Source organism: Hypomesus nipponensis, chromosome 24 (genome assembly GCF_054491055.1).
Source record: "Hypomesus nipponensis isolate SF chromosome 24, ASM5449105v1, whole genome shotgun sequence".
NCBI classification, from domain to species: Eukaryota; Metazoa; Chordata; class Actinopteri; order Osmeriformes; family Osmeridae; genus Hypomesus; species Hypomesus nipponensis.
Genome location: NC_140384.1, coordinates 11609926 through 11631228, shown reverse-complemented (window position 1 = coordinate 11631228; position 21303 = coordinate 11609926). Strand labels below are relative to the sequence as shown.

At 50.1% G+C, this 21303-nt stretch overlaps 2 protein-coding genes across 6 annotated transcripts in view; both read right to left on the bottom strand.

Moving 5' to 3' along the window:
- Nucleotides 1-54: 54 nt before the first annotated feature.
- On the bottom strand, nt 55-16527 carry entrep1 (endosomal transmembrane epsin interactor 1). Its single transcript, XM_084690039.1, is given in 13 exon segments — nt 55-981; nt 1597-1910; nt 3164-3335; nt 3398-3468; nt 4133-4178; nt 4382-4517; nt 4593-4726; nt 5040-5147; nt 7167-7249; nt 7252-7285; nt 7474-7584; nt 10597-10653; nt 15974-16527. Coding segments are annotated over 13 exon segments (1842 nt in total). The 5' UTR covers nt 16268-16527; the 3' UTR covers nt 55-699.
- A 1283-nt stretch (nt 16528-17810) lies between these two features.
- Nucleotides 17811-21303, bottom strand: part of tjp2b (tight junction protein 2b (zona occludens 2)) — a 79533-nt gene continuing 76040 nt past the window's right edge. For 4 of the 5 annotated variants that reach the window (XM_084690859.1, XM_084690861.1, XM_084690863.1 and 1 more), the window contains exons 22-23: nt 21017-21144; nt 17811-20602 (exon numbers count right to left, since the gene is read on the bottom strand). In XM_084690859.1, the coding sequence (XP_084546985.1) occupies nt 20437-20602; nt 21017-21144 (294 nt within the window). In that variant the 3' untranslated portion in view covers nt 17811-20436. The remainder of the gene's footprint in view (nt 20603-21016; nt 21145-21303) is intronic. The other variant, XM_084690860.1, reaches the window with a different exon arrangement.

Genomic DNA, 21303 nt, shown 5'->3' with positions numbered 1-21303 from the left:
CCTGTTTACTGACACACTTGCTGGACTAGAGTTTGGATAATTGAAACCAACATGTTCAGAATCGACAAATCCTTTAAACAACCAATTCAGAAATACGCACAATGCAGAACGCCCGAAAAACAATCCTTGACACTCAAATGAACAACCAGCCAGGAAAGAATTTCTCCACATGGGTGAAGTTTTAAAGGAATCGGAATAAAATAAAAGGCACTTGGCTGACCTTGACCCCGGCCCGTGTTCAGCATGGAGAATCTTAGTGTTCAGTGCAACACAGCTGGTGTTAGCAGCATGTGCTAGACTTCTTTTAAGCCAACTTTATAGAACTGTTAATAAGATACTTAAAAAGGGGGGGGGGGGGGTGTTAGGGTTAGTTATTCTGTCTGTTATTCAGAAATATCTAAATGTCAACATGAGCATCGATGTTGATCCATGTTAAATTAGCAGGTGTAACATCATTGAAGACCTGTTTGGTGTGATACTGTCTGGGTATAAGGTGCCAAAGTTAATCTCTTTCTCAAAGCAACCCACTTTTAAACTACAGCAGTATCAGCACAGAACCAATAAAAAACATATGCACACAACACACAATGCCTGTTTTGCCGACTGTGGGACCCATGAGAGTTTAGCTGAAAGTCTGTCCCCTTCAAGAGTAGCTCTGCAGCCCTTTCAGAGATTGTGTGATCAGGATGGTAGGATTCCTCAGAGCACAGTCTCTCTGAACACACCAATCAGACTATGGGGGCGCTCGTGGTCCAGGCGTGACCCCCCGGCCCTTGAACCCGCCCCCCGGCGGGCCAGGGGCCGTAGTTCGGCCCAGGTGAAGGTGCTGAGGTCTCCGCAGCTGTGCAGGTGTAACAACCCCGGCCTCTTCCTCAGGGGCAGGGTCTGGGAGGAGGAGCCTGCCTGTGGGGGGGTGGGGCCTAGTCTTGGGAGGAGTGGTGGCTGATTGGCTGGAGAGACTGTCTCTGATCCTGTGATCACCTGCAGGAGGGTACCAACAGACTGAATAAATAATGTGAACATTAAACCTGCACCTTGGACCAGCCGCCAACAGTAGATGACCAGACCAGCAGGTCATCTACCAAAGAGACTTCTCCTCCACACGCGCCAGGTGAGTAGTCCCAACTTTGGGGTCTAGTGTGTCGAGTGTAGGATTCTGCTCTGCTTTCATTTAACATGGTCTAGTACAGGCTTGGCTTAGATGGAAGTCATGGGGGGGGGCATTAGTGAACAATACTATTACCGAACAATATTTACCTGCTATTAATCACTCAAACGCAGAGTAAAGATGATTTGGGATACAGATCAGTTGTATGTACTTCCTAGCAAAAATTGACTGTTAATACCATTTATTTTATGTTGTTCATTATTTTCTTCTGCATACCTGCTCTATGTAGCTAGCACAGGGCACAGGGTCTGTGTACCTGCTCTATGTAGCTAACACAGGGCACAGGGTCTGCGTACCTGCTCTATGTAGCTAGCACAGCGCACAGGGTCTGCGTACCTGCTCTATGTAGCTAGCACAGCGCACAGGGCGAGGGTCTGCGAACCTGCTCTATGTAGCTAATACCGCGCACAGGGCGAGGGTCTGCGTACCTGCTCTATGTAGCTAGCACAGCGCACAGCTTCCTCCATGTGCTCCTGGTCGGAGCGTAGCACGCTGCGGATGCTGTCCACCAGCTCCTGCACCTCAGGGGCCAGCCCGCACGCTGACGGCTGCTCCAGGAAGCGGTTCACCAGCTGCTGGGTTTGCCGGTAGCTCTGGTGGTCCACCATGGAGGAGGGCCGGGGGCGCCGCGGTGCCCTGGGGCCCCTGCGGAGGGTCACTGTCTGGGGCTGGGAGGCTAGGGCGGACTGGGAGGTCTGAGTGGATGAGTCTGTGGTCCGTTTTGCAGCTTCGCAGCTTAAGACTGGGGGGGAAGTGTGGAGGTAAGGGGGGTGGGGTCCACATGTCAGTAGTGTAAGTGCACGTTTGTGGAACTGTGTCACATGCCGACATTCAGGGACAATTTTTTTTGACGTCCGTCAAGCGATATATATATATATATATATATCGATATATATATATATATATATCGCTTGACGGACGTCAAAAAAAATTGGGCGGGAAGTTGGGTCTGGAGGGTCTTGTATTGGGAACAACTACATAAAACCAGGATCTGGGCGGACCAATGAAATTGCCAGGGCGGGCTTTATACGATGATGGACAGATGATCAACAGTCACGTAATCAACAACGTCACGAAAGAGCCCTTGGGTTGAATTTGTTTTCAACAAACAACATATTACGTTGCTCTGATTGGTTGTAGGTCTATCCAATTGAGCATAGAGGCATTTGTTTTACGAGTTCGGTTGAAACACACCCCGTAGTCACAGCCCAACGGAGAGTTTTCAGACTCGTATTCTGACTAAAATTATGAGTATGACAACGTCAGGCTAAGCTATCATCGCAGCACGTCCAGTCAGAAATACCACTTGATGGCCAAGCACACAGCTAATGCGAATTCTCCGCCCCCTCGTCAAAGCCAGGCGATTGCAATGTTGTTTTAAAAATATATATTTGCACGAAGCAATCCGAACCCCTTTTCCATAAAGAACAAAAATAAATCAAGGGACAAAAATAAATCAAGGGACATTTAGAATAGATAAAAATGTGCGATTAATTGTGATTAATAGCGAGTTAACTATGACATAAATGCGATTAAATATTTTAATCGTTTGACAGCACTACTTTAAAGACACATTGTCTCATAGGCCTACTACAATATCCTGCTCCATAATATTCAAATCTCACTCAAACATTCAAGCAACCACAGATTGACCTTAATATTGACCTACAGTTTCTATCTTGTTGAACCCGGTGAACTGTTCGCTTCTTTTGCGAGTGTTGTCTGCCATATATTCCGGAGCAAACGCTGCTGCTGCTACCGCTAACGCTACTAACCGCTGTGTGCTTTGCTTGCATGTGATAGTTTAGGATGGAAGTACTCCGGTAATAACTAAACACAGCCTGACAATCAGTATACACAGCCTTAGTTGTCAACCGAGCCGTCTCGCAACTATTTGAAATGGCTACTTCCATCTAAAATCCCTCTCTCCATAAATATATATATATATATATCTGCAAACCTCCTAATGTGTCTGCTCACACACCCCCCCTTTACCTTTGGCTGCCAGGTCCACTAGAACCGGGTCACTGTTGGACCTATGGAGACAAGCGGGGGGCCCCAGCCCTGGCTGGGGGGGCCCCAGGGGGGGCAATGAGGGTAGGGGCCTTGGCTGGGGGGGTCTGGGGTGGTGCAGGGATGGTGAGGGGGACGGGCCCGGCTGGGGGGTCTGGGGTGGTGCAGGGGGGGTGAGGGTAGAGGCCTTGGCTGGGGGGGTCTGGGGTGGTGCAGGGGGGGTGAGGGGGGGGGCCCCGGCTGGGGGGCTGAGGGGGCCATTGGCAGGGGGACAGGGGGGCAGCCCTCTGAAAGACAAACAGACAGATAATACACCTCCGTTCCATCTCCACCCCCTCCATCTCAAGTCTTTATTTCTTACATTCCACACATCATAAAATAACACCAGACATGAACAGAGAAGTGTGTTCCTCGGAGCTGCCAGACTCCCAAACGACTCTTGCTCTCACCCCTCTCTTTCTCCCCCTCTCCCTCTCTCTTTCCCCCTCTCCCCCTCCCTCCCTCCCCTGCTCCCCCTCTCTCCTGCTCTCTCTGGACCAGAGCGATCCTGTGTCCACATTAAGCCCATGTCAAGAGAGTGAAGGGGGTGGGAATGTAGCATCTGAGACTAAAATAAATACATGGATGACACAACTGGCACAGAGGAGAGGCATGACGCAGGGACAGGGTTATGTCCTGTTCACATCAGAGAGAACTACAGCTGTACTTCCACAGAGAAAACTACAGCTCTACTTCCACAGAGAAAACTACAGCTCTACTTCCACAGAGAGAACTATAGCTCTACTTCCACAGAGAGAACTATAGCTCTACTTCCACAGAGAAAACTACCGCTGCACTTCCACAGAGAGAACTATAGCTCTACTTTCACAGAGAGAACTACAGCAGGCCCATGTCTGTGATGTAGCTACTAGTTGGGCTGGGCTGTGTCATGTTCTCCAGAGAGGCTCCTACCTGGCCCTCCGCCCTCTCTCTGCTCCTCCAGATCCATCTCTGCCTCCTGAACACAGGAGACACATCGTCAAACACACCATGTCTATTACTTTCATACTGCCATACTTCTTGACCATTTTATAAAAGCAACAGCTCACCTTTTTATATCACAGCAAGCAGTACACTATAGATGTTGTATCTAGTTGATCTATGTACGTATGTTTACAGTGTGTCCACGGTGTTGCCACGGTGTTGCCGGTGGTAATGTACCTGTACAGGCAGGGGAGGAGAGAGGGAGGAGCCAGCAACAGCCTCGTAAGGAGGGGGCGGGTCCAGAGGACAGAACACCTCCCCCCCCTTGATCCTGGAGATGTGAGGGAGGGGCATCACGCTGTCCCCAAACATCCTGAAACACAGGGAACTGATAACCATACACAACCTAACCATGATGTGTATGTGTGATTGTGTGTGTGAGTTTTACCGGCGGGCCAGGCGGGGTGTGTATGAGTAGAAGGTGGAAAAGTAGGAAGGGGGCGGGGCCGGGGGGACAAACTCATCTGGGTCGGGGACCGGTGCTGGCTCCTCCCCCTCCTCTGCTATTGAACGAGGTTCGTCCTATCAAAAAGAGGCAACAGGTCACATGATCAAAGCTTAATATTCATGTACACACCAGATATGAACTTATTATTAAATTATTATAAGACATTAGTTAATAAAATGATATTGTCATTAGTTAATGTATTCATTTCAGACTCCTTATCCAAAGCAATGTGCAGGGGGAATTTAACCTGCGCCCTCTTGATCTGCAGTCAAATGCTCTGACCACTGCTGAGCTTAGCTATACCCATCACTACCACCAACTACAGTGTTTGAGGAGGATGAACCTGATTGGCTTTCATGCCGTGGAGGACAGATGTGATTGGCTCACCAGGCAGGGGGGGCGGGAGGTGAGGATCTGGAGGTAGCGCAGGGCGGCGGCCACCAGACACACGGCCGCTGTGAGGGCGTTCAGGGCACACAGCGCAAACAGAACCTTCTGGAACACAGGGCGTTCAGGGCACACAGCGCAAACAGAACCTTCTGGAACACAGGGCGTTCAGGGCACACAGCGCAAACAGAACCTTCTGGAACACAGGGCGTTCAGGGCACACGGCGCAAACAGAACCTTCTGGAAAACAGGGCGTTCAGGGCACACGGCGCAAACAGAACCTTCTGGAACACAGGGCGTTCAGGGCACACGGCGCAAACAGAACCTTCTGGAACACAGGGCGTTCAGGGCACACGGCGCAAACAGAACCTTCTGGAACACAGGGCGTTCAGGGCACACGGCGCAAACAGAACCTTCTGGAACACAGGGCGTTCAGGGCACACGGCGCAAACAGAACCTTCTGGAACACAGGGCGTTCAGGGCACACGGCGCAAACAGAACCTTCTGGAACACAGGGCGTTCACGGCACACGGCGCAAACAGAACCTTCTAGTAGGGCTGGGCGGTATGGCCTTAATTGTTCATCACAGTATAATTCGTAAGCACTGACGGTATCGGTATTTATCACGATATATTAGTTATTCTTAGATGCAATCCGCACTGCAGCGGCTAATCTACCGCACTTGGACGGATTTGGTAACTCCGGTGTGTCACTGTCACATGAGTAAAATTTTCCAAATTTTGCAGGGTTTAATTTCCACGGAAGATCGACTTCTCAGTAGCCTACGCGTTCAACAGTAGCCTACATTTATGGGATCGCAAAAACAATTGGTTAGAATTTCACAATTCTAGAATTTCACAATTCTAACCAACCTGGCATTAGATTTGTCAAACGCCTTCTGGTAGATTCATTTTTTGCCCACATGCATGGCTTTCAGGTGGTGAAAGAGATTGCTAGTGTTTCCATCTTTGGCTAGCACAATTCGACGACACAATTTACAGAGTAGGCTACTGCTTGTTAGTCGATTCTGGATAACTTGAAACCAAATCATTTTCAAACGACAGAGGCTCACATTTTTTTTTACCAATTCTTCTTTGTCCGGCAAATCAACCAAACAGGCGTTATTTTCAGACATCATTAATGCTTGCTTACACTTGCCAACAAAAAAAGTTTACTCATATGAATGTTTGCTTCCTCTGGAGTTGCACTAGCTTGTTGACTTTCATTGGCTGGCACAATGCGTGCAGCGTCCATGCTGCATGTTTTATTTAGTAAAAGATACAAATTTGCACCAGCCCACTAGGTAGTATCACATGACTTATATTTTATACCGAACAGAAACACTTTACTAATACATTTACTTATATATTGTGATATCCATGATACGGTAAAATCCATATCATGGCACAACGCAATACCGTTATTCGCGTTCATACCGGCATACCGGGGGGGGGGGGGGGCAGGCAGTCAGGAGAAACACACCGGGTATGTTTGCTAACACACACACCTATAACTACACGCACACACCTGTACCTAGAGCAGCATACGTGTGTACCTTGAGCAGCATACGTGTGTACCTAGAGCAGCATACGTGTGTACCTAGAGCAGCATACGTGTGTACCTAGAGCAGCATACGTGTGTACCTAGAGCAGCATACGTGTGTACCTAGAGCAGCATACGTGTGTACCTTGAGCAGCATACGTGTGTACCTAGAGCAGCATACGTGTGTACCTAGAGCAGCATACGTGTGTACCTAGAGCAGCATACGTGTGTACCTAGAGCAGCATACGTGTGTACCTTGAGCAGCATACGTGTGTACCTTGAGCAGCATACGTGTGTACCTAGAGCAGCATACGTGTGTACCTAGAGCAGCATACGTGTGTACCTAGAGCAGCATACGTGTGTACCTAGAGCAGCATACGTGTGTACCTTGAGCAGCATACGTGTGTACCTTGAGCAGCATACGTGTGTACCTAGAGCAGCATACGTGTGTACCTTGAGCAGCATACGTGTGTACCTAGAGCAGCATACGTGTGTACCTAGAGCAGCATACGTGTGTACCTAGAGCAGCATACGTGTGTACCTTGAGCAGCATACGTGTGTACCTAGAGCAGCATACGTGTGTACCTTGAGCAGGATCTTCATGGTGTTGCAGGAGTGTCCAGGGTGCAGCAGCAGCAGCTTGTCTTCAGGGCAGGACGAGGGGGGGGGAGGGGGCAGCAGAGACACGCATCCCCCGCCTCGCTCTGGAGGAACACACACACGTTACAACGCACACATGTTACAACACACACAGCTGTCACGTCGTTCTGGGAAACACAACACACACACCTCAACACACTACTACTGTAACACACACATACACTAACACACCACTACTACTACTGTAACACACACCTAGACTGACTAGTGATGCACGCCAGCTCTTACTGACCAGCTGGCAGGAGGACATGCTGGAGACCAGCTGGGCTCCCTGGCAGCACAGGATGAAGCCGGCCAGGTTGAGCAGCACACACACCATGGAGAGGAGCACAAACATGTTCACCTGGGGGGGGGGGGGGGGGAGAGGGGTTAGAGCAGCCATGTTCACCTGGAGGGGAGGAGAGGGGTTAGAGCAGCCATGTTCACCTGGAGGGGGGGAGAGGGGTTAGAGCAGCCATGTTCACCTGGGGAGGAGGAGGAGAGAGGGGTTAGAGCAGCCATGTTCACCTGGAGGGGGGGGGGGGGGAGAGGGGTTAGAGCAGCCATGTTCACCTGGAGGGGGGAGAGGGGTTAGAGCAGCCATGTTCACCTGGAGGGGAGGAGAGGGGTTAGAGCAGCCATGTTCACCTGGAGGGGGGAGAGGGGTTAGAGCAGCCATGTTCACCTGGGGAGGAGGAGGAGAGAGGGGTTAGAGCAGCCATGTTCACCTGGAGGGGGGGAGAGGGGTTAGAGCAGCCATGTTCACCTGGAGGGGAGGAGAGGGGTTAGAGCAGCCATGTTCACCTGGAGGGGGGAGAGGGGTTAGAGCAGCCATGTTCACCTGGGGAGGAGGAGGAGAGAGGGGTTAGAGCAGCCATGTTCACCTGGAGGGGGGGAGAGGGGTTAGAGCAGCCATGTTCACCTGGAGGGGAGGAGAGGGGTTAGAGCAGCCATGTTCACCTGGAGGGGGGAGAGGGGTTAGAGCAGCCATGTTCACCTGGGGAGGAGGAGGAGAGAGGGGTTAGAGCAGCCATGTTCACCTGGAGGGGGGAGAGGGGTTAGAGCAGCCATGTTCACCTGGGGAGAAGGAGGAGAGAGGGGTTAGAGCAGCCATGTTCACCTGGGGGGGGGGGGGAGAGGCGTTAGAGCAGCCATGTTCACCTGGGGCCCCCCCACACACAAACACTCCCCCCCACACACACACACACACTCCCCCGCCCCCCCACACCCTACAACCTAGACAACTCGACTCCAGATTCAAGCCCTTCCGCAATCAGCAACTTCCCAGTTCCTGTTGAACACTCTAGCTTCATTCCAGCTTCATACACACACGCACACACACACTCACACAGGGGGTGGGGGGTTGACACTGTACACCTACACTGGATCTTCATTTCCATACTTGAGAATTGAATTACACCAAAATAAGTGCCAAAGGGAAGAAACATAAGAGCATGTAGTTACGCAAGTTACAATTAAACAACATGAACCGCTATAAGTGCAAGTGTACCTGTAGAAAAACAAGCAACAATAAAACTATATCACAGCGAGCACAAAAAATGTACTCAGTTACCACTAACCACAAGAGCGAGAAGTCTCTAAAGGCTCCGTCACACCATAACGTTCTGGTTAACGTTCTCTGAAAGTTCTAATCATTCAATTTCGAGCGTTCTAGGGTGAGGTGGACACATCTGGCGTGTGACTAACTTTTACATTGTTTCCACCAACTACATAGAAGTATCTTGTGTTTCTAGTGATTCACACTTTTAACAAAAAGAAAAGGCTTGTGCATTAACAGTAAAAAGTTTGTTTTGGGCTCAGAATACAGCATGCTGTGAAAGGGCAGGGGTCAAAGGAGGACTAGGACAGCATGATGTGACCTCAGGGCCGGGGTCTAAAGAAGACTAGGACAGCATGATGTGACCTCAGGGCCGGGGTCTAAAGAAGACTAGGACAGCATGATGTGACCTCAGGGCCGGGGTCTGAGGAAGACTAGGACAGCATGATGTGACCTCAGAGGTGTGGGGAGGGGTGTGGAGAGGTGGTGTGTTGAGGTGGTGTGTTGATGTGTGGAGAGGTGGTGTGTTGAGGTGTGGAGAGGTGGTGTGTTGAGGTGTGGAGAGGTGGTGTGTTGAGGTGTGGAGAGGTGGTGTGTTGAGGTGTGGAGAGGTGGTGTGTTGAGGTGTGGAGAGGTGGTGTGTTGAGGTGTGGAGAGGTGGTGTGTTGAGGTGTGGAGAGGTGGTGTGTTGAGGTGTGGAGAGGTGGTGTGTTGAGGTGTGGAGAGGTGGTGTGTTGAGGTGTGGAGAGGTGGTGTGTTGAGGTCTGGAGAGGTGGTGTGTTGAGGTGTGGAGAGGTGGTGTGTTGAGGTCTGGAGAGGTGGTGTGTTGAGGTGTGGAGAGGTGGTGTGTTGAGGTGTGGAGAGGTGGTGTGTTGAGGTGGTGTGTTGAGGTGGTGTGTTGAGGTGTGGAGAGGTGGTGTGTTGAGGTGTGGAGAGGTGGTGTGTTGAGGTCTGGAGAGGTGGTGTGTTGAGGTCTGGAGAGGTGGTGTGTTGAGGTGTGGAGAGGTGGTGTGTTGAGGTGTGGAGAGAGATGTGGAGAGGTGGTGTGTTGAGGTGGTGTGTTGAGGTGTGGAGAGGTGGTGTGTTGAGGTGTGGAGAGAGATGTGGAGAGGTGGTGTGTTGAGGTCTGGAGAGGTGGTGTGTTGAGGTGTGGAGAGAGGTGTGGAGAGGTGGTGTGTTGAGGTGTGGAGAGGTGGTGTGTTGAGGTGTGGAGAGAGATGTGGAGAGGTGGTGTGTTGAGGTGTGGAGAGGTGGTGTGTTGAGGTGTGGAGAGAGATGTGGAGAGGTGGTGTGTTGAGGTCTGGAGAGGTGGTGTGTTGAGGTGTGGAGAGAGATGTGGAGAGGTGGTGTGTTGAGGTGTGGAGAGGTGGTGTGTTGAGGTGTGGAGAGGTGGTGTGTTGAGGTGTGGAGAGGTGGTGTGTTGAGGTGTGGAGAGGTGGTGTGTTGAGGTCTGGAGAGGTGGTGTGTTGAGGTGTGGAGAGGTGGTGTGTTGAGGTGTGGAGAGGTGGTGTGTTGAGGTGTGGAGAGGTGGTGTGTTGAGGTGTGGAGAGGTGGTGTGTTGAGGTGTGGAGAGAGATGTGGAGAGGTGGTGTGTTGAGATCTGGAGAGGTGGTGTGTTGAGGGGTGGAGAGAGATGTGGGGAGGTGGTGTGTTGAGGTGTGGAGAGGTGGTGTGTTGAGGTGTGGAGAGAGATGTGGAGAGGTGGTGTGTTGAGGTGTGGAGAGGTGGTGTGTTGAGGTGTGGAGAGGTGGTGTGTTGAGGTGTGGAGAGGTGGTGTGTTGAGGTGTGGAGAGGGGGTGTGTTGAGGTGTTGACTCACCAACAGCAGCATGGGGCGCCTCCATGTGGTGAGCCCCACCATCCCTGATAGGATCACCTGCGGACACAACATTTATAGAGACACACAGCAGCATTTATACACCCAAAGGAACAGGCAAAAGCATGGTGAGCATTAACAAAAACACTGGAACATATGTACAAAATGTACTTCAGAAATGTTGATTCACACACACAATTCCCAACATGTTTACACACAAAGCAAAATCTTTGAAAAAACTTTTCAATCTTCTTCTACAACATGCAGTTGTTTAACTAAATGTTATACACACACACACGCACTCCCTGTTTCTCCAACACATAAACGCCTTTCACATCGTGTGAACTCAGTATGGCTGTGGCCCCGCTGAGCCGCTGCTATGAGAAACACCTGCAAACCAAGTAGCTAATCCTGGCTAGCGCTCTGCTGTAGGAGAGCAGTCTGTTACCAGGAGCATCAGCTCTGTTGTTTCCTGGCCCCCTACTAGGCCTGTATTGTGGATACGATACTGCCTTACATAGTTTGGATTGCTCCAATAGCGCTTCGTTTCAACTGAATTGTCGTATGTGAACACAATTTAGTGGAACCACATGCGCAACGAGTGAGAATGTACACACACACGTTTGTTCCTACCGAGGCTGTGCTGGATGAACAGTTGTCCAGTGAAGTACGCGGATGTGAGACAGAGAGACCCTGACTTTGCCCTCAGACAGAAATATCCAGACTATTCTGGGTCGAGGATAATCAGGAACATGCTGCTTTGGGTGCTCATGTCTCATCACTGAACAGCAGAGCCTTCTGGAACAAAAGCACTACCCATCACAGCACAACACTACCCATCACAGCACAACACTACCCAGCACAACACAACACTACCCAGCACAACACAAACACTACCCAGCACAACACTACCCAGCACAACACAACACTAACCAGCACAACACAAACACTACCCAGCACAACACTACCCAACACAACACAAACACTACACAGCACAACACAACACTACCCAACACAACACAAACACTACCCAGCACAACACAACACTACCCAGCACAACACAACACTACCCAGCACAACACAAACACTACCCAGCACAACACAACACTAACCAGCACAACACAAACACTACCCAGCACAACACTACCCAACACAACACAAACACTACCCAGCACAACACAACACTACCCAGCACAACACAACACTACCCAGCACAACACAAACACTACCCAGCACAACACAACACTAACCAGCACAACACAACACTACCCAGCACAACACAACACTACCCAACACAACACAAACACTACCCAGCACAACACAACACTACCCAACACAACACAACACTACCTAGCACAACACAACACTACCTAGCACAACACTACCCAACACAACACAACCACTACCCTGCACAACACAACACTACCTAGCACAACACAACACTACCTAGCACAACACAAACACTACCCAACACAAACACTACCCAACACAACACAAACACTACCCAACACAAACACTACCCAGCACAACACAAACACTACCCTGCACAACACAACACAACACTACCTAGCACAACACAACACTACCCAGCACAACACAACACTACCTAGCACAACACAAACACTACCCAACACAACACAACACTACCTAGCACAACACAAACACTACCCAACACAACACTACCCAGCACAACACTACCCAGCACAACACAACACTACCCAGCACAACACAAACACTACCCAGCACAACACTACCCAGCACAACACAACACTACCTAGCACAACACAAACACTACCCAACACAACACTACCCAGCACAACACTACCCAGCACAACACAACACTACCCAACACAACACAAACACTACCCAGCACAACACTACCCAACACAACACAACACTACCCAGCACAACACTACCCAACACAACACAAACACTACCCAGCACAACCTTTAAATCTGGGCTTGTTAGTGACCTATCAGATGTGAGGGGGCATGAGGGGGGTGATAGGATGAGGAGTGTAACAGACACTCCTCCTAACTGAGGAGCAGACACAGCTGTCTGCTTCCTGTGCTGCTGCAGGGGATTGTGGGGGCTGGAGTCTCTCCAGATGTACTACCCTGGTGTCCTCATGTCCCCTCTCTCCCCGGCCCAGTGCTGGTCTCTCCAGCAGCCCAGGAGGAGGAACACTAAGCGCTTCCATACGTGAGGGAGGCGCGACGCTACAATCTGGGATTGCAAAATCTCCACTGAACTTGCCTGACCTTTCCTCTGTAAAAGGATTTCTAAACACTCTAGTAAAATATTGACTGGATCGGGGTTATTTGTGTCTAGTTTTGGTTTACTCAAGGGGAACGTTATCGCCTGCTGTCCTCAAAATGCAGCATTTCAGACTGCAGCAGGTTGCAACATTTAAACTCTTTGTTGGAACTTCAGAGTTTAGTCATAACGAGAAGGTCCTGGGGAGTGTGAGAGCTAGAGTTGGTACGGGGACCAGCAGGTGATCAGTAACCCACACACAGACCAGTACTGCAGGTGATCAGTAACCCACACACAGACCAGTACTGCAGGTGATCAGTGACCCACACACAGACCAGTACTGCAGGTGATCAGTGACCCACACACAGACCAGTACTGCAGGTGATCAGTGACCCACACACAGACCAGTACTGCAGGTGATCAGTGACCCACACACAGACCAGTACTGCAGGTGATCAGTGACCCACACACAGACCAGTACTGCAGGTGATCAGTGACCCACACACAGACCAGTACTGCAGGTGATCAGTGACCCACACACAGACCAGTACTGCAGGTGATCAGTGACCCACACACAGACCAGTACTGCAGGTGATCAGTGACCCACACACAGACCAGTACTGCAGGTGATCAGTGACCCACACACAGACCAGTACTGCAGGTGATCAGTGACCCACACACAGACCAATACTGCAGGTGATCAGTGACCCACACACAGACCAGTACTGCAGGTGATCAGTAACCCACACACAGACCAGTACTGCAGGTGATCAGTGACCCACTCACAGACCAGTACTGCAGGTGATCAGTGACCCACACACAGACCAATACTGCAGGTGATCAGTAACCCACACACAGACCAGTACTGCAGGTGATCAGTAACCCACACACAGACCAGTACTGCAGGTGATCAGTGACCCACTCACAGACCAGTACTGCAGGTGATCAGTGACCCACACACAGACCAGTACTGCAGGTGATCAGTGACCCACACACAGACCAGTACTGCAGGTGATCAGTGACCCACTCACAGACAAGTACTGCAGGTGATCAGTAACCCACACACAGACCAGTACTGCAGGTGATCAGTGACCCACACACAGACCAGTACTGCAGGTGATCAGTGACCCACACACAGACCAGTACTGCAGGTGATCAGTGACCCACACACAGACCAGTACTGCAGGTGATCAGTGACCCACACACAGACCAGTACTGCAGGTGATCAGTGACCCACACACAGACCAGTACTGCAGGTGATCAGTGACCCACACACAGACCAGTACTGCAGGTGATCAGTGACCCACACACAGACCAATACTGCAGGTGATCAGTGACCCACACACAGACCAGTACTGCAGGTGATCAGTAACCCACACACAGACCAGTACTGCAGGTGATCAGTGACCCACTCACAGACCAGTACTGCAGGTGATCAGTGACCCACACACAGACCAATACTGCAGGTGATCAGTAACCCACACACAGACCAGTACTGCAGGTGATCAGTGACCCACTCACAGACCAGTACTGCAGGTGATCAGTAACCCACACACAGACCAGTACTGCAGGTGATCAGTGACCCACTCACAGACCAGTACTGCAGGTGATCAGTAACCCACACAGACAAGAAAACTAGAAAGAAAAGCAGTTCCTACACAGCAATTCCAAACCCCTGCTAAACTAGTCACCATAATCCTGGATTCAGCACGCTGAGAATCCCTCACTTCTGGCTTGCTGACCATCTGCAGTTTGCTTCCACTGAGTGGTGTGATGCGAGTGTGGATCCTAAAGGATTGTTGGACAATGAGATGCACTTATTTAACCCTTGCGTTATCATCAAGGGTCATTGTGACCCTTCAGTCATCGTGACCTCCCCACGTGTTGCGACAACTTTACTTCATACAAATGAATTTATTTTATCCGTCGGGCTGTCCACACCCCCCACAGCGCGAAGGTTAAAATAAAATGCATTTTATTTGTTTTTGTTTTGGGTAAAGTTGTTGTAGCACAACGATGGGTTGTTGTGGACCTTCAGGTCATTGTGACCCGAAGGCAGCACAGAGGTTAAAAGGTCACAAAAAGCACACACATGGTTAGGTGTCACAGGCTGACATGGACTTCTTAGCTGGGATAGTGTTCTGTTACTTCTGCAATAGAGCACAGTTAGGTAACTTAACCTAAATCTCATCAACATTTCATTACCATTTTTACAAGCCACTGGAGCAACACAACATCTAGACCACAGGACCATGTTGATATTTGCTGGGTGAGTTAACCCTAACCCTGACAACTGGCATTAGAGGGAAAGAGATTCCAAATGGGTGGGTAGAGTCAACACAACACTCAGGTCATAACAACCCTGGCTGGCAAACACATCACAACACACAGGTCATAATAACCCTGGCTGGCAAACACATCACAACACACAGGTCATAATAACCCTGGCTGGCAAACACATCACAACACACAGGTCATAATGACACATCAGGGATGTGACGTACAGCTGGACAATGTAACATCTCACAGCGATATGAGAAGTACATGTTAAAGAGCCATGTCTTAGTACTGCAGAAACACTGCCATTTTCAACATTAAAGCTTATTTTAACGCCATTCGTAGTGAATACATAAGATACCTGTTGATGCATGAACCATAGGTTCAAGCATGTAGTGTGTGTGTGCGGTGAGGTGGTGTGTGTGCGGTGAGGTGGTGTGTGTGTGTGCAGTGAGGTGGTGTGTGTGTGTGTGTGCGGTGTATTTGTTTGCGTGCTCTATGATGGCACAGAGGGGAGCGAGGGTGGAGCGCTCGAGCAAAACATGTGATTGACAATTGAGTCCTCCGGTAGCATATATCCTATTAGGTGCTCGCTTCTCTCAGTCATACAATATGTAGGTTATAATATCATTAAACTAGTTATTTATTGTGAGGGGTAGTTACACTTGGTGCCCATGTACTAAGTGGAGCCTGTGTAGAGACAGTTGAAACACAACCCCAATGCTACACTGTGATAGTGATAGTACACTGTTAGTGTGTTGACCATAGTGTGAAACACATGTTGATCTTGTAGGAACCGTACTAACATGAAGCAGTCTGCCGTGAGTTTCAAAAAAGGAAAACTTACCGAAGAGCCAGCCCAGAAGGGGCACGAGCTGCGGATGGGGGGCGAGCTGCTCAGCGACAAGGCTCCGAAGGAGAGCGCGACCATGGAGCACCCGAGCAGCAGCTGCAGCAAGCCGAGGGAGAGCAGCGGGCGCCCGGGAAGTAGCGCGGGGATGATCCGCGACCGAGACCCCGGCATGCGAGAGCTGGATATACAACGGGGTCGGCTTCTGTAGGAAGGCTCTGCCCACTGAGAAGCCAGCGAAGCACCGGTTACGGGGCAACAGGAGCCGGGAAGAACTACCGAGAGAGACATTTGGGAAGCACATCCAGTAAAACAACAACTAGCCCACGAGCCTGAATAAAACCGGGAAGGCGTCTTCTCATTTGCTCCTTTATGTTATGAACTAAAGCGTGAATCCATCCGCGGGTTTCGACCAGCTAGCGGCTACAGCTGCCATGGTCCAACTTAAGTGTCTCAGAATGAAGTTTTAAAATAACCACTCGGTGACTAGGGTCTTGTCTTACGTTTCACATATTTTGGCTGCGGGACAAAATGGGCGGAGGAAAGCAGGTCGCGTGGGAACTGGGCGGACCGGTGTCGTGCCAAGGCACTTATCCCCGCCAGGATTTGTATCCCTTGGCCGCGGGAGCGCGCGTGTACTCAGAGACGTGAAGTTGAACTGCTGCACTTCAAATTCACCTCTTAAATGGAACAAACACCAACTTGGAAGACTCGACAGGGTTTTCCATAGTAACAAGGGACTCATTTATCTACATAAATACGTTTATTTGTCTGTTACTTTAAGGCGACATGTGAATTGTTTAATGCGTCGTTTAGTATTGTGGATTAATCGACAGTGTTTTCCAAAGTTCCATATTGCCATGCACCTTAGCTACATAGGCCGACTGATAGGCCTATCTATGTGACTTGACATCACATGCAGGTTTATGAACAATGTTTTCCTTAGTGCTGTCAAACAATTCAAATATTTAATCGCGATTAATCGCATTCATGTCTTAGTTAACTCGCGATTAATCACAATTAATCGCACATTTTTTTCTATTCTAAATGTCCCTTGATTTTTTTTGGTCCCATTACATTTCTTTTGGTCCCCGAGGCAAGTAGGCTGAAGTGCCTTGCCCAAGGACACAATGTCATTTGGCACAGCTGGGAATCAAACCAACAACCTCCTGATTAATATCCTGACTCCCTAACCGCTCAGCCATCTGACCCCCAGATGATATAATGTGTACCCCTCCCCTGTGTACCCCCTCCCCTAACATGCAAAGGGTCTGTCCTGCCATCATGTGTGTTATTTTATCTGTTGTTTTGGTCACATTGAACAACCTGAGGTAATATGGAGATGTCTGCTCTTTTCTAGCAAAAGTTAGAGGGGATACAGATTATATCAGGTGAAAAAACTGCCATATTATCTCAGGTTGTTCATTGTGACCAAAAAAACACAGAAAATAACACACATGATGGCAGGATAGACCACTTCCCCTGACAACAGAGACCTCTAGTGGTCACAACAAGCAGGTAACAGAACAGTTGAAATCAACAGAAACTTGATCTCTGTATCCAACATGAAATTGTAAAATGGTATAGGCAGACATCAAGATCAACTTTTGTGTGAATTAAACCTCGAACCTCAAATGTATAAAAAGCAGTAAGTTGACAAATTAAAATTTTCATCAGAATCATTATGTGTGATTTCACTGTGTAGGATGTATTCAAAGTTAGTCTCAAAGTGTACATGTTTAAAACCAAAACCATCTTCCATGGGTTATGGAACGAAAGCTAAAATACATGAGCACTTCCAACACACTTTATTCCAAAAAAGACGAAACATATGTTCAAGAAGGTATAGACTTTTTATTTTATTTGGTGTTGTAAAGTGAAATTCCAAAGACAAACCCAAGAAGACATAGTCCAGTCTCTCTCTCTCTCTGTTCTACCATAACACCCTCCTCTAGTCTACACCCTCCTCTAGTCTACACCCTCCTTCAGTCTCTCTCTGTTCTACTGTGACTCCTCCCTCCAGGGGATGAGAGGTCAGAGGTTGTGACCTGGGAGCAGAGCTGTCCTGACCTGAGATCCCAACCAGCATGTGATACACAAGCACAGGGTGGAGGAGGAGGAGAAGGGCACAAGCACAGGGTGGAGGAGGAGAAGGACACAAGCACAGGGTGGAGGAGGAGGAGAAGGACACAAGGACAGGGTGGAGGAGGAGGAGAAGGACACAAGGACAGGGTGGAGGAGGAGGAGAAGGACACAAGGACAGGGTGGAGGAGGAGGAGAAGGACACAAGGACAGGGTGGAGGAGGAGAAGAAGGACACAAGGACAGGGTGGAGGAGGAGGAGAAGGACACAAGGACAGGGTGGAGGAGGAGAAGGACACAAGGACAGGGTGGAGGAGGAGGAGAAGGACACAAGGACAGGGTGGAGGAGGAGGAGAAGGACACAAGGACAGGGTGGAGGAGGAGAAGGACACAAGGACAGGGTGGAGGAGGAGGAGAAGGACACAAGGACAGGGTGGAGGAGGAGGAGAAGGACACAAGGACAGGGTGGAGGAGGAGGAGAAGGACACAAGGACAGGGTGGAGGAGGAGGAGAAGGACACAAGGACAGGGTGGAGGAGGAGAAGAAGGACACAAGGACAGGGTGGAGGAGGAGGAGAAGGACACAAGGACAGGGTGGAGGAGGAGAAGGACACAAGGACAGGGTGGAGGAGGAGGAGAAGGACACAAGGACAGGGTGGAGGAGGAGGAGAAGGACACAAGGACAGGGTGGAGGAGGAGAAGGACACAAGGACAGGGTGGAGGAGGAGGAGAAGGACACAAGGACAGGGTGGAGGAGGAGGAGAAGGACACAAGGACAGGGTGGAGGAGGAGAAGGACACAAGGACAGGGTGGAGGAGGAGGAGAAGGACACAAGGACAGGGTGGAGGAGGAGGAGAAGGACACAAGCACAGGGTGGAGGAGGAGAAGGACACAAGGACAGGGTGGAGGAGGAGAAGGGCACAAGGACAGGGTGGAGGAGGAGAAGGACACAAGGACAGGGTGGAGGAGGAGAAGGACACAAGCACAGGGATCTGACACAGTGGGGCCCTCCACATGCACACACGCTTTACACACACACCCACACACCTTACATCCCCCCCACACACCTTACACACATCTCACACACACACACACCTTACACCCACACACTTCACACACACACACATACACTTCACACACACACCCTCAAACACCCCCACACACCCGCACACCTTACACACACTTTGTTATGTCCCTAGTGGTTCTGGCGTAACAAACTTCCTCACACACACACACACACACACACCTCACCCACCCCCCCCCACCACTGCTGTTCCTCCACCCTGAGACGTCTCATCAGAGGGATGTCTGGGGAACACCACAAGACGGGTCACCTGAGAGTGTGTGTGTGTCTAAGAGTGTGTGTGTGTGTCAGAGTGTGTGTGTGTGTGTGGAGTGACTGATACCAGTACTCGTTGTATTAAGGACAGTATTAAGGTCTTGGTGTCTCTGGTTCCCTCTGAACTGGAGAGCAGCAGGTACTCTGTCCCAAGGAGAGCGAGAGAGAGGGGGACGAGGGTGGGGAGGAAGAAGTGGGGAGTCGGAGGGGGAGGGGCCAGAGAGGATTTCAAAGTGTTTTGGTTTCCCCAAACCTCATGTAATCATAAAGTAAAAGGCACTTCAAAAAAATGTAACAAGTTCCAGTGTATTATATAGAACACCTCTCTGTGTGAATATATATATATATATACTGTATTTAGATATAGATAGATAGATAGATACTGTATGTATACACACGCATTATCATATAGGAAGGAATGCAGAGTTTGAAGAGTATAAACACTTAACAGTAGATATAGAATATATATAATATAGGTGACCTTGTCAAACAGCTCCAGAGAGCTGGCCAGGTGGGATGTATAAAGAAGAGAGTGAATAGTTGACAGCACTCACAGGTGTGTGTGTGTGTGTGAGAGAATTTTAAGGTTTTTCATGGATCAAAGACAACGTTTCGTGGCAGGTTTTCAGTTGCACAAACTGAAATTATTTGCATAGAGGCAAGAAGAAAACAAGTGGCTTCCTGATGCATTCACACAGTTCAGCTGAACCTACAGTAATCAGAATGATAACCAGGAACAGTCGCATCCTTGACAGAACAGGAAGAAAAACAGTTCCAGAAGACTAAAGTTCTGTCCTCACGGACTGCTACAGCTGGTTCTAGACTTCTTTGAAGCAAAAAAAACAAGATCGTTTGAGAAACTTAAAGCAGGAAGGGCTTCCAAGTCAGCAGCTGATTGGTGCAGGCAGGGGGTGTGGCCATGTTAGGGGGTGTGGCAGAGCCCAAGGAATGATGAGTGTATGTGCAGGAAGGTGTGTCTGCAGAGGGTGCCAGCCAATCAGAAGAGGGCACAGTGTAGTGTCTGTGTGGGCTGCCTAGCCCCTACAGTTCCGTATCCTGGTACTGCTGGTTGTAGCTGCGCTTGGTGTGCTCTGCCAGCTGGCGGCGGTACGCTTCCTCCTCCTCCTCCTCCTCGCTGTAGAATGAGCGACTGCCAGAGCACAACACCTTGGAGGGTGGGGCCTGTGGCTCAGGACGAGAGCTGGATCTGAACAAACAGACACAGACAAACTCTGGAGTACACTGCTACAAAAAACAAATTCTGATTATAGATATGATATTTATATTTGATATACAGTCTAGAATATATGTATACATGTATACATATGAAGGCAGGAAGAGGACACAGGGACTGAGGCCCTCCCCTCCCCCCCCCCCCCCCCCCCCCCCCTCCCCTCCCCTCCCCTCCCCTCCCCTCCCCTCCCCTCCCCTCCCCTCCCCTCCCCTCCCCTCCCCTCCCCTCCCCTCCCCTCCCCTCCTCCTCCCCTCCCTCCCCCTTCCCTCCCCTCCCCCTCCCCTCCTCCCCCTCCCCTCCCCTCCCCTCCTCTTCCCCCTCCCCTCCTCCCCCTCCCCTCCTCCCCCCCCTCCCCTCCCCTCCCCCCTCCTCCCCCTCCTCTCCTACCCTATAGGTTGGGGTCTCCCATGCTCCAGTCGAGGGGTCTTCAGGGGGACGGCGTAGATGTCAGGGTGCTTCTGGGAGATCTCCAGCTGACACACACACCAGATCAACATTCTGCTCAACATTCTGCTCTACACATCCCAGAGGAAACTCCAGAGTTCAGGTAATGAAGCAGTTATACAGTGAGGGAAAGCAGAGGTATTACAGTAGATTTTACACAAAAGCAGCCATAAATAGGACAAAAGCTAAATTAGCTCAATAACTGACTCTGGATCAGGTTGATTTGCCAA